This window comes from Saimiri boliviensis, chromosome 1 (assembly GCF_048565385.1).
Source record: "Saimiri boliviensis isolate mSaiBol1 chromosome 1, mSaiBol1.pri, whole genome shotgun sequence".
Lineage (NCBI taxonomy): Eukaryota > Metazoa > Chordata > Mammalia > Primates > Cebidae > Saimiri > Saimiri boliviensis.
In genome coordinates this window covers 74,671,127-74,685,202 of record NC_133449.1, presented here as the reverse complement: position 1 = coordinate 74,685,202, position 14,076 = coordinate 74,671,127, and the positions used below count along the sequence as shown (strand labels likewise).

At 34.2% G+C, this 14,076-nt stretch overlaps 1 protein-coding gene across 8 annotated transcripts in view; it reads right to left on the bottom strand.

The window, feature by feature from the left end:
• The window catches only part of WDPCP (WD repeat containing planar cell polarity effector), a 785,671-nt gene that overhangs the window by 143,506 nt on the left and 628,089 nt on the right, over positions 1 to 14,076 (bottom strand). For all 8 annotated transcript variants that reach the window (XR_012517640.1, XM_074399199.1, XM_074399192.1 and 5 more), the window contains one exon: positions 12,232 to 12,334. Coding sequence is in view for 7 of the 8 variants with exons in the window: in XM_074399199.1 (XP_074255300.1) it covers positions 12,232 to 12,334 (103 nt within the window). In the remaining variant the exon portion in view is untranslated. The remainder of the gene's footprint in view (positions 1 to 12,231; positions 12,335 to 14,076) is intronic.

The following is a 14,076-nucleotide window of genomic DNA, read 5'->3' as shown; positions in this document are numbered from 1 at the left end:
AAACCAAAAAGAAATTTCTAAGACAAAAACTTTAGTTATGAGGCAGATAACTCTAAAGGAACCACTTTAAAATGCCATTGAACAGAATTCCTTCTTATCCCTAGAGAACCCACTTCCAAACTATTTAAGTGCTGCTGATGTTTTTTCTCAGAAAAATAAAATGCCCTATGCAGTAATCTTTTACTCAAAACATAGCATCGTAGGCAGAGGCAGAAAGCTTGCCACTGTTTCACAGCTGATACAGGTATTCTGATGATTCTACTGTATTACTTAGTTATCCTGAACACATTTGTTTTTTACTGTATTAATGGTATGTCATATTTTTACTTTTAGGTACTTATGAATGGATAAGTGTAAGAAACTGACTGCTTATTGGTAGCATATAAGTTTAGTCAGGAATGATGGTGATAACAATCACAGATTGTCCACATGGGTGGCTGAGACAGTGACACCTTTGCATTCTAATGGTTCAATGTAGACAGCTTTGTTGCATGCACAAAATTATCAAAAGTATTATATAAAATTGCCTTCAGGCTATGTGTATAGGTGTATATGAAATCTAATTGAATTTTGGGTTTAGGCCTGGGTACCATACTCAAGATACCTCTGTATATACCTACAAATATTCCAAAATTGAAAAAACCCCACCAAACCAACCCAAATCCAAAACACTTATGGTCACAAGCATTTCAGACTGTGGACACTTAACTTGTAATTACTGACAGAGAAGGACTTACATTTTAGAGCTATGTTTTTTAAAAAATACAGCCTTTTTGTTACTCATTTCCTCCATTGCTGCCTCCTTTTGTTTTTTAGTTGTGACATGTTTTGATTCCCTTCTTATTTCCTTTTGTACATATTCTATAGTTATTTTCTTTGTGGTTATCATGGGAATTACATATAACATTCTAAAGTTACAACAATATAATTTAAATTGATATCAAGTTAACTTCAATTGTATACAAAAACTCTTATACAGCATTGTCACTGTCCCCCTACTTTGTTAGTGATGTCACAAATTACATCTTTATATACTGTGTACCTACTAAAGAGCTTTGTAATTATTTTTATGCCTTTGTGTTTTAATTCAGGTTGCTAATAAGAAGTAGAGTTATAAACTATATCATACTGGTGTTTATGTTTGACTGTTCAGTCTTGCTGGACATAAAATTCTTGGTTAATTGTTATTTTTCTTCTAGCACTTTAATTATACCTCTGGCCTCCCAAGCTTCTGCTGATAAGTCAGACTCCCTTATTATATGAGAATCCCTTGTATATGATGAGTTTCTTCTCTCTTGTGGCTTGCAGATTCTCTTTCAACAATTTGATTATAATGTGTTCTTTGGGTTGATTCTACTTGAAGTTCATTGAGCATCTTGAATTTGTGGATCCATGCATTTCCTCAAATTTGGAGGGTTCTGGTCATTATTTCTTCACATAATCTTTCTGATCCTTTCTCTCCACCCCTTCTGGGACTCCCATAATGTATATACTGGTATATTTGATGATGTCCTATAAATCTCATAGGTTTAGTTCACTTTTCTTAATTCTTCTTGGTTCTTAGTATTGATAATTTCAAATACTGTACCATAAAGTTGGCCAATTTTTTTCTTCTGCTTACTCAAACCTGCAGTTGAACTTCTCTAGTAAATTTTTAAATCTAGTTATTGGACTTTTCAATTGCTTCAGAATTGGGTTCCTTTTTATAATTTCTCTTTGTTGATATTCTCATTCTGTTCTTTTGTTTTTTTTTTTGATATTCTTTAGCTCTTTGTATGGTCTCCTTTGGCTCTTTAAACATATTTAAGGCAGTTGTTTTAAAGGCTGCCTAGTTAGTAAGATGTCTGTGCTTTCTCAGGGTTGGTTTCTACTAATTAATTTTGTTCCTTTGAATGGACCACGTTTTCCCGTTTCTTTGTATGCCTTGTGGGGTGAGCGTGTGTGTGAAACTGGGCATTTGAAAAAGCCATCTCTCCCAGTCTTTGCAGGCTAGCTGTGTGCTGGGACAGTCCCACTAATTAGCGAGGTTTGCTCTAAACCTAAGAATTGGCCTGAGGTAAAAGCTTATGGTCTTCTCAGGTCTTTTCTGAAATGTATGTTGACTGGCCCTGTGTGTGGCTTTCTCAATTCCCCTGCATACATGGTTGATTTTGAATGTGTTAGTTTCTATAAGAAAATAGCCTGTTGCATGGCAACAGTGATGTCATCTTGAAGCAAAACTACCATGATAACGGATGTTTGACTCCTACATACCAAGGTGTTCTATGGCAAGTTCTTTAGACGATGCCTGTAGCATTGATAATACCTAATAAATATGTTTTATCTAGCCTCTACAGTGGTCACGACTTTTGCCAATATAACCCCTTATGAAGATGCTTATTTATTATTTCCAGTTTTGGCAAGAAAGTCTGAGACATTACCAGCTGCACATGTCTTTACCTCTGATTTTTTATGTAACTGTGGGGTAACAAGGACAAAGAGCTTCCTATTCTAAAATTTTGCTGAATGTCCCTCAGAGTGTGGAACTGAAAGAAGGAAGAGGTTGAGGGAAGAGGAATTTTCTAGGTATGGTAGTCTCCCTTTATCCATGGGGTATATGTTCAAAGACCTCCAGTGGATGCTTGAAATAGCAGATATTACCGAATCAGATGGCTGTCAGTTGGAACACTTTTCTGTTTGTGTCTTTCACCTGCAAATTTAATGACTTTTCCATCATAACGAAGCACTTATCACACGCAACTTTTGCAGTTTGAGGCGCAACAGCACAACTTGCAAATTTCTGTTTCCTTCTTCACAATTTCATGAATGGAAGATTCATATGTACCATAGATATTAGCAAGCTCAGCATATGATTTCTATCCTTATTAAGTTGAGAACTTTCACCTTTTTACTCATTGAGAGGGTCATAAAGTACATCTTTTTGGTATATTTGAATTGCCAGCATCACTACTCTTGCGCCTTGGAGTCATTATTAAGTAAAATACAGCTTGCTTAAATACGAGCACTGCTACACCATTACAGTCCATCTGATAATCAAGATGGCTGCTAAGTGACTTACGGGCAGGTAGCATATACAGTGTAGGTACACTGGACAAAGGCATTCACATCCTGGACAAGATAAAATAGGACAGTGTGAGATTTTGTCACACTACCTCACAGTACACATTTTAAAACTTATGAATTATTTATTTCTGGAATTTTGCATATATTTTTGGAATGTGGCTGACTGCAGGTAATTGAAACCACAGAAAGGAAATTAGCAGATAAGGGGGGGACTACTATAGTGACAGTATAAATGTCTGAATTCTTTACCTCTATGAATGATTATTGTTATTTAAATAGCTAGAACCATCATGCTAAACCTGTTAGCAAGGATAAAGATTTACAGCTGTGCAATTAAGCTATAAGTTTCCCCAAGTGAATTCTAAAAAATTTAAGTTTTATGAATTTATAAATTCATAAATAAGTTTTATAATTTATAATAAAGTTATTTATAATTTATAATAAATAACTTTATTATAAATTAAGTTTTATGAATTTATGACTATTGCCTGGAATGAGGAGAAAGATGAGGGTTGTATGGTCACAATTTTTGGATATGTTGAGATAAACAAATAGTTAACTTTGTAATTTCTGAGAATATTTAATATACACCAAAAAATTTTAAAGAAATTAGTTTGTCTTAATATATCCTTCAAGTATTTAGCCATACATATTTTATTTTATTTTATTTTACTGAGTATTTTATGGCACAACTGTATTAAGGAGTCAGACCTGGGGACTAAATCCATAGCAAACTGATTAGAATTGCTATAGAGCACTGGCTCTCAATTTTTTGCAATTTATGGAGCATTTCCACTGTCACACCTTATTTCATTGCCTATACAAAAAAGATCTCTCCACAAGTTTATAGCATTAAAAGCCTACATCAAAAAGTTAGATCTCAAATTAACAATCTAACACCACACCTAGAAGAACTAGAAAACCAAGAATAAACCAAACCCAAAGATAGCAAAAGAAAATAACTAATATCAGAGCAGAAAAAAATGAACTTGAGATCCAAAATCCCATACAAAGAATGAACAAAATCACAAGTCTATACCTTGAAAGGATAAACAGGAATGACAGACAAGTTGGATGACAAAGGAAAAAGGATGATTAAATAAGCACCATCAGAAATGACAAAGGTAACACTATCAATGATTCCACAGATATACAAAAGATCCTCAGAAAATAATACAAACACCTCAAGCACACGAGCTAGATAAGGTAGAGCAAATAGATAAATTCCTGGAAGCACACGATCTCCCAAGACTGAGCCAGAAAGAAAGTGAAACCCTGAACAGAACAGTATCAACAAGTTATGAAATTGAATCAATAATAAAAAGGCTACCAATCAAAAAAGCATTGGCCCAGATGGATTCCCAGCTGAATTAAACCAGATGTACAAAGAAGAACTTGTACCCGTCCTACTGAAATTATTCCAGAAATCAGGTAGGAGGAAACTCCTTCATAACTCATTCTATGAAGCCAGAACAACCACCCTGATACCAAAACCTGGCAAAGACACAATGAAAAAAGAAAACCACAGGCCAATATGCCTGATGAATGAACATACATGCAAAAATCCTCAACCAAATATGTCGAATCCAGCAGCAAATCAAAAAGTTAATTCACCATGATCAAGCAGGTTTTTATCCCTGGGATGAAGGGTTGGTTCAACATACACAAATCAATAAGCATGATTCACCAATGGAACAGAATTAAAGACAAAAACCATATGATCATCTCAATAGACATGGAAAAAGCCTCTGATAAAATCCAACATCTTTCTTGATACAAAACCCTCAACCAACTAGGGATAGAAGGAACAGACCTCAAAATAATAAGAACCATCTATGACAAACCCACAGCCAACATCATACTGAATGGGCAAAAACTGGAAGCATTGCCCTTAAGAACAAGAATAAAACAAAGATGCCTACACTCATCATTCCCGTTCAAAAAAGTACTGGATGTCTTAGCCAAAAAAAAAAAAAAAAAATCAGAAGAGAAAGAAATAAAAGGCATCCAAATAGGAAAAGAGGAAGTCAAATTATCTCTCATCGCTGATGATATGATTCTGTATCTAAAAAACCCTAAAGACTTCACCAGAAGACTCCTTGACCTGATAAATGACTTCTGTAAAGTTTCAGATTCAATATCAACATACAACATTCGTTTCAACCAGTAACATTCAAGCCGAGAGCCAAGTCAAGAACATAATCCCACTTAAAATAGCCACATGCAAACAAAATACGTAGGAATACACCTAACCATGGAAGTGAACGCACTACAAAATACTGCTGAAAGACATCACAGATGACACAAACAAATGGAAAAACTTCCACGTGCATGGATTGGAAGAATCAATATCATTAAAATGTCCATACTGCCCAAAGCAATCTACAGATTCAACTCTGTCTCTATCAAACTACCAAGGTCAATTTTCATTCAAATAGCACAAAAACTATTCTACAATTCATATGGAACCAAAAAAGAGCCCAGATGGCCGAAGCAATCCTAAGCATAAAGAACAAAGTTGGAGGCATCACATTACTCAACTTCAAACTATACTACAAGTCTGCAGTAACCAAAACAGCATGGTACTGGTACAAAAACAGACACAGAGACCAATGTAACAAAATAAGAGAACTCTGAAATAAAGCCATACACCTACAAGCATCTGATCTTTGACAGTCAAGAAAAGAAGTTGGGAAAGGACTCTCTATCCAATAAATGGTACTAGAGTAGCTTGCTAGCCATATGTGGAAGAATGAAATTAGATCCCTACCTTTCACCATATACAAAAATTAACTTAAGATTAATTAAATAATTAAATGTATGATCTCATACCATATAGGAATCTTAGAGAAAACCTAGGAAATATCCTTCTGGACATTGGCCTTGGTAAAAAATTTATAATTAAGTCCTGAAAAATAAATGCAATAATAACAAAGATTGAGAAGTGGGGCCTAATTAAACCAAAAAGCTTCTGCACAGCAAAAGAAACTATCAACAAAGTAAGCTGACAACCTACAGAATGGGAGAAAATATTTGCAAACTATGCTATGCATTCAACAAAGGACTAATAAGTAGAATCTAAGAACTTAAAATCAACAAGATAAAAACAAGCCAATTAAAAAGCATGCAAATGATGTTAACAGCCATTTCTCAAAACCAGACATACAAGCAGCCAACAAACATGAAAAAATGCTCAATATCACTAATCAAAGAAAAGCAAATCAAAATCACAATGAGATACCATCTCATACTAGTCAGAATGGCTTTTGTTAAAAAGTCACAAAGTAACATATGCTTTGAGGTTGTGGAGAAAAGGGAATGCTTATACACTGCTGTTGGGAATGTAAATTAATTCAGCCACTGTGGAAAACAGTGGAGACTTCTCAAAAACTCAGAACTATCATTCAACCCTTTGATCCTATTTCTGAGTATATACCCAAAGGAAAATAAATTGTTCTGCCAAAGAGACACATGCACTTATATGTTCATCACAGCACTACTCACAATAGCAAAGACATGAAATCAACCTAGGAACCCATCAGTGATGGATTGAATAAAGAAAATGTAGTACATATATACCATGCAAAACTATACAGCCATAAAAAAGACTAAAATCATATCCTTTGCAGCAACATGGATATAGCTGGAAGCCAGTATTGTAAGTGAATTAACTCAGGAACAGAACACCAAATACCACATATTCTTACATGTAAGTGGGAGTGAAGCATTAAGTACACATGGACATAAAGATAGGAATAATAAATGCTGAGAACCAATAGAAGCGAGAGGAGGAAGGGCTGAAAAACTACTTGTTGGGTACTACTGCTTACTACCTGGGTGATGGGGATTATTCATACCCCAAATCTTAGCATTATGAAATATGCACATATGCCCCTGAATTTAAAATAAAAGTTGAAAATATTTAAAAAGCTTCTGAAAAAATTCACCAATAGAGTAGTTTCTCCTATAGAGAAACAAGTTGGGAGGAACAAATAAGGTAACGTTTATTACAGTACTTAACATAGGACACTTCATTAGTATAAACTTTTAAAATTAAACTTTCAAAGATAATTATATAATATGCAGTTGTAAGAAATAAAGATCCCATGTCTCTTTACTCAGTTTCATCCAATGATAATATTTTACTAAAATATAATACAATGTTCCAACCAAAATATTCACATTAAAACAGTGAAGATTAATGTAAAATTTTTAAGTTGTAAGAAGTGTTACATATGCCATATATAAATAACTGAATCATAAAGTACTATTACATATTCAAATGTATGCTTTCTAGAATGTTTGACATTTGGGAAATAAGTCAAAATAATCTAGATATCAAAACTAGACAGAGATATTGAAATGAAACCATTTATAGATTGATCCCTCATGAACGTAAATGCCAAAATTTAAAAATAATAAATGAAATCCAGCAATATGTAAAAATATATCATCACAATTAAGAAGTATTTATTCTGGAATGCAAGGTTTGCCATTTGAAAATCAATGCAATTCACTATATTAATAGAACAAAGGAGAAAGATCATATGATGATCTTGATAGGCAAAGAAAAAGTATTGATAAAATTCAATACCTATTCATGATAGAAACTCTTAGCAAGTTACTTATTGAAAGGAACTTTGTTAATATGACTAGAAGGTTTATTAAAAATCTGGAGAAAACTTTACACTAACTGGTAAATTAATGAAAGCTTTCCGTACACATCTAAGCTACATAGTAAAAAAAGAAAAAAAATAAATAAAAAGCTTTCCCTAAGAATCAAGAAATAGAAAATAATGCCTGTCACAACTTCTACTTATCATTACACTAGAGGTTCTAGTCAGTGCAGTAATAAGGAAAGAGAAGTAAAAGGCCCAAGAACTAGAAAGGAAGGAATTAAAATGTCCTTATTTGCAGATTTGGATGTTTATCCCCTCCAAATCTCATATTGAAATGTAATCCCCCATGCTGGAGGTGGGGCCTAGTGGGATGCATTTGGGTCATGGAGGCAGTTCCCTCTTAAATGCCTTGGTGCCCCTCCCCATGGTAAGAAGTGAGTTCTTGCTCTGTGAGTTCACATGGGAGCTAGTTTTCAAAGGAGGCTGCATCTTCCTTGTCTCTCTCTTTCTCCCTCTCTTACCATGTGATCTGGCAGCTCCCCCTTTACCTTCTGTCATGATTTGAAGCTTCCTGAGGCCTCACCAGGTGCAGAAGCCAGCACCAAACTTCTCATATAGCCTGAAGAACCTCGAGCCAAAATAAACCATTTTTCTTTATAAATTGCTCAGTCTCAGGTATTCCTTTATAGCAATGCAAAGAGACTAACCCATTTCCAGATGACATGATTGGGATGCAGAAAATTCGAAAGAATTTACAAACTATTGGCATTAGTAAGTGAATTTATAATTTATTGCTGGATATAAGGCCAATATATTCAATAGTCAATTATATATATATACCAGAAAAAGAAATTTTAAAGTAAGATTACCACATACAAAGGAGAAAAAATACTTAAATCTAAAGGAAGATGTGGAAGACCACTACTGTGAAAACTACGAAACATTTTTCATAAGAAATAGAGAAGACCTAAATAAATGGAGATATATATCATATTCATTGATTGGAAAACAGTATTATAGAGAAATCAGTTCAGCCCAAATTTATCTATGGATTAAATGAGATTCTAACCAGAATTTCAGCCACTACTGTTTGTTTGTTTGTTTTTCTTGATTGTGTCAGGGTATAAGCCAATTTTGAGATTTATATGGAAAAATAGCCAAGTCTATCTTAGAGAACAAAGCTGGGCAACTTGCACTACCAGATAATAACATTTACAATCAGAGTTGCTTAAAGCAGTGAGATATTTGTGCAAATATAGACAAACAGACTAATAAAATAGAACATGGTCCAGAAACAGTGTATGCATTATACCGTCAAATATACAAAATTACAATACCTTTTCCACCAGAAAGGCTAACATGAAAAAGAGAGACAATATCAAGCATCAGTAAGGATGGCTAAAACTGGGACTCTTAACATACTGCTGGTGAGAAGGGAAACTATTAACAACTACTTTGGAAAACTGGAAGTGGCTACTGGAAGTAGCTAAGGCTACATATCCTATGTCACAGGAATTCTGCTTCTAAGAACAATCCAACAGATCTGTGTATCTATGTCTATTAAAAGACATACATAAGAATGTTCGTAGCAACACTATTAACATTAGCTGCAAACTTGAAACAACCCAAATATCTGTCTAAAGTAGAATAAATTGTAGTACATTCATACATTGGAATATTGTTTTTTGTTCTGTTTTTTTGAGACAGAGTCTTACTCTGTTGCCAGGCGCCAGGTTGGAGTGCAGTGGCATGATCTCACTGGGTTCACTGCAACATCTGCCTCCCAGGTTCAAGCAATTCTCCTGCCTCAGCCTCCTGAGCTAGCTGGGACTATAGGTGCACGCCACCAAGACCAGCTAATTTTTGTATTTTAGTAGAGATGGGGTTTCACCATGTTGGCCAGGACGGTCTCGATCTCTTGACCTTGTGATCTGCCCACCTCAGCCTCCCAAAGTCCTGGGATTACAGGCATGAGCCACTGTGCCCGGCCTGGAATACTGTTATACAGCATTAAGAGTAGAAAAATTATATCTATATCCAACAATATGAAAGATGCTCAGACTGACAATGTTGAATAGAGGGAGCCAAATACAAAAGAATATACATATGAATCGATTTAAGTTTGAAAAAAGGCAAAACTAGTCTATAATGTTACAATTCTGGACATCTGGGCTGAGATTATAGCATCTTAAAGTGGATACAGGAAGGCTTCTGGGGTCCTGGTAACATAAGTTTATTAGTTAGGATACTGTTTACAAGGATGTGTTCACTTTGTGAAATTCATTGAGCCACACAGTTATGTTTTGTGCACTTTTCTGTATGCATGTTGGACTTCAATAAAAAGTTTTAAAAATTACCAAATTGTTCAGATTATCATCATCCAGCTTTTCCTTTGGCAACTCTTGCTTATAACTGTAGTGACAGCATTTATATCTGATGCTTTTTTAGAGACTCTCCCATGTAAATGGAACTACTTACATACTCTTTCGCTGTCTTACATAATTTGGCTTCTTACTTGCATCAAAGAACCACTTTGAAAGCCAAAAATTTAATAACTTTCAGCTTTGGGATAAGTTTAAGAGAATAACTGAATTAAATAGAGGGAATTTGAGAGAAAATTAGTTTCCCCAGCATGATGCAGACTACAAAAAGAACTAAGCAGAGACCATGATGAGGAAACCAGACATTCTTTCCTATTCCATTTAGAATTATGAGTGAGAATCACCCAGGTTTCTGCAGCAAAAGTAGAGTAGAACATTCATCTAATAGGGCAACCTCCTAAAAGTTACTGATGTTATTTAATAGTATCTTTATCAAAACACAGTAATCTAGGTCAAAGGCTGAGGCCTGAGACAAGGCTGAGAAAACGGAAGTCACAAGGTATCAGTGAAAATATATTTGATAGAAATGATGCAGGACTCAAAGCGGGTACACTAAGCTTTCCGGCTAGGAATTATCCACTGACCATGGTAACCTCATCAGATAATACACAGGGAATGAGATGCATTTTGGTGAATCGGGGAGTTTCTTTGTTTTGCTGAAATTTTGTGATAATCTCTTCACATTCTCTTTCACTCTTACTAATTTTAAATAACTTTAAAATGCAAAGATGGCCTTCATTATATCTGATACCCTGGTAGAAAAGGCAGGGTACAGGACAACTAAGGAAAATTTCCAGACAACTGGCTATGACTTCTTACTGTGTTTTCCTACATGGCCAGAGGGATAGGGATGAAGGATGTTTGTATCTCCATCATATAATGTCATCATTCCTATAAACATGGTATGCTTTCATCATTTAGTTAGAAATGACTTCTCATAACAAATGTAAGTTGTACTTATTTCACAGAGTTGTAGTGAAAATTAGTTGATATCTGTAACTTAGCATTCAATAAATATTAGTTGCTATTATTATTAGTAGTAGACACAGTAATATCCTTCCCTAGCAAGTAACAAAATGTAATGATAGGTCAGTTACAGATATTCTTATCTAATATTGCATTAATAGCAAGTATTCCTTATCCATTAGAAATGGAGATATGAAACTGGTCTAATCAATTTGGAACTCTTTCAGGATGGGGGAAGGAGAATGGAATTATCTTGCTAGTACCTGAGAGCCCTGGTATTCAGGTTTACAGCTACCCTGATGAAATGGTTTTGAATCCTTCAATACCACCTTGAAGACTGGATCTACGTGGTGCTGTCTGAGAGAAGCTGACAACTGGTCCCTTTGGATGCAAACAGCATTACAAAAACAAAGCACAAGATCTATCAATGGAGAGGCTCGTATAAGGTTTTTCAAGCACTTACAAAGTGGAAATATTATTAAAACTTCTTTGTTTCAGAGGAGTTTCACAGAAAAATGAATTCTAGTACAATCCTGAGGGTTCTTTGCCTAACTTAGGAATAATAAATAGGAAGAAAAGGAATTGGATTTCTAAGTATCAGTATCACACAACTTAGTGGCATTAGATAAACTGAATTAAAAAAAAGATATTAGTGTTGATATTACAATTTTTTTATATTATAAAGTTTAAATGAACTTTTAAATTCATTCTAAGGCTTCTGATCTGTATTCTTTAGAATACTACAGTTTAAAATGATTCTAGCAGCTTCTAAACAAAAACAGATCACCCATCAAATCCGAAATCCCATATGAAATACTTTGCCTGATATAGGAGAGAATTCTTTTGAGAAATGACATGTCTGTCTAAATAAAGGATTAAATTTCTGTGTTGGTTAGTTTTAATAATAGCACTAATGATAATATTAATATTAAGCTCTTTCTCTGAAAATCTTATGAAAAGAACAATATCCTTTTGACTTTTTGATAAATGACTATAGTAATCACTGAATATAAATTTTCATATAAACACAATTCCAACTTGTGTATCGACATTGCACTGTTTGTCAAGTCTTAATTCTTCTTTTTATAAGGCACTGTCTTTACAAAGAAAGTAATTCAAATTAACCAACCATGTCCTCCAGATAGAAACGATACTAAGCATTGATTAAAATAAAAGCACTTAAAAATAGCATTAATTCTTACCAACTCCAGAGGTTATTGATTCTGCATCAATGTCACTAGCTCTTTTTCTTGCCACTTCAGCTAGTGCAAATTCACCTTTATCTAGTGCAAGATAATGAATATCCTGAGGAAATAAAGCAAAATAAAAAGTTGATCCAAAATGAATCTTGCTCAAGTTACAAAGATGATTTTGAAAGAAACTTATTGTTTAGATTACAAAATAGAAACAGTTTGTAAATATTCTTTTCTATATTTTAAGATTCTTAGTTTTCTAGTATAAGCAAATTTTTCTGAATTGGAGATCACAGCTATAACTAAAGGCAAATATTTAAATAAATTATTTTAAGCTGTGAGGGAAAATACAAGTTTTTAATAAAGTGTTTGACATACTCAGTTTTGTCAGAGAATAAAAATGTTAATTGTTATTTTTCTTTGGTAAGACATTAATACCTGAGAGTTGGTCTTCAAATTTTAATTGTACATCAAGCTAAGTACAATACAAAGGATACTAAACAGATGTGTTGCTGTGTCTGGCATATATTTGTTATAATATTATTAGTATTTTGAACTCACTTAAATAATTAGTGCCTACTACATGCTAGGCACTGATTTAGAGTATGGCCATCAATTATAATACTGTATCTCAAAAACCTATGTGCCCAGTGGGGAGACAGACCACTGTAAACCAATAATTAATGACGTAAAAGTTTGATAGATTTTATAGCACATATTTGCAGAGTGCTGTAGAGCCAAAGAGGAGCTGATATCTGATCGGAGTCTCCAAGGGTGAATAAGAAGAGTCACTCTAAGAGGGGGAAAATGGAGAAAAGGTGAGTGACAGTGAATGAATGACATCTGGTGCAGATATGCAGAGAAGCTTGAGAAAACACAACTCTCTCAGGCAATGGCAGATCTTTCGATATGGAAAGAGTGCTGGATGTGTGGGAGAAAGCAGTGAAAAGTAATACTGAACAAGTAAGGAGAGCCACTAAAAAGGATTTAGAACTCTTTTTGGTACACAGAACGATTGTTGGAATGAAAATTTTATTGAAATAAAAATGGGAAAAGAATATGAAAAACCAGTTTACAGTGAATAAATAAACATAAATGGCTTATAATCATTAAAAGATATGTGACCTTATGCAAATAAATGCAAGCTGAAAAATGGAATTTCAAATTGGATAAATCTTTAAAAGTAAATAACCCAATTTCAAATTGGATAAATCTTTAAAAGTAAATAATAATTACAGGTTGCAAAGTTTGGGGAAAACAGGCATTTAATCTTTACTGGGAATATAGTTGGTTAAGACTTTATAGTGCAAGGGTCAGTAAGCTATGGTCAAACCTAGCCTGCTTATTATATAGTCCTCAAGTTAAAAATGGTTTTTACTTTTATAATGGTTGGAAGAACTGTGCTCAGTCACTGCTACTGAACTCTGAGTGGCTTTGAAGTTAGCTTTTGCTGCAGACATGAAAAGGCTTCAGGCTAAAGTTACAAAGTAAAACAGTGCTTATATGTGAAACTTATATGTGAAACATACTGTGAAAAAGTCATTGTATCGAGAACATTGTTTTAATTGCAAGTAATGCCAGGCTGCATTACATACTTCCTGCACTGTCAAAAGTTGTGTGTGTGTGTGTGTGTGTGTGTGTGTGTGTGTGTGTGTGTGTGTAGTGATATCTCCATTCCTACACAAATTCCCAGCAATGTATTTTCTGATTTCAAACCACAGCAGTGTTTTTCAGACCTTGATGCAAGTGTAAAGGAAATTTACATATTCCAAAATCCATTTAACTGTGCAATTGAGGAACTTTAATTGGAAGTGATTTGCAATGTAATGACATGCTAAAAGGCATTCTAGCCTT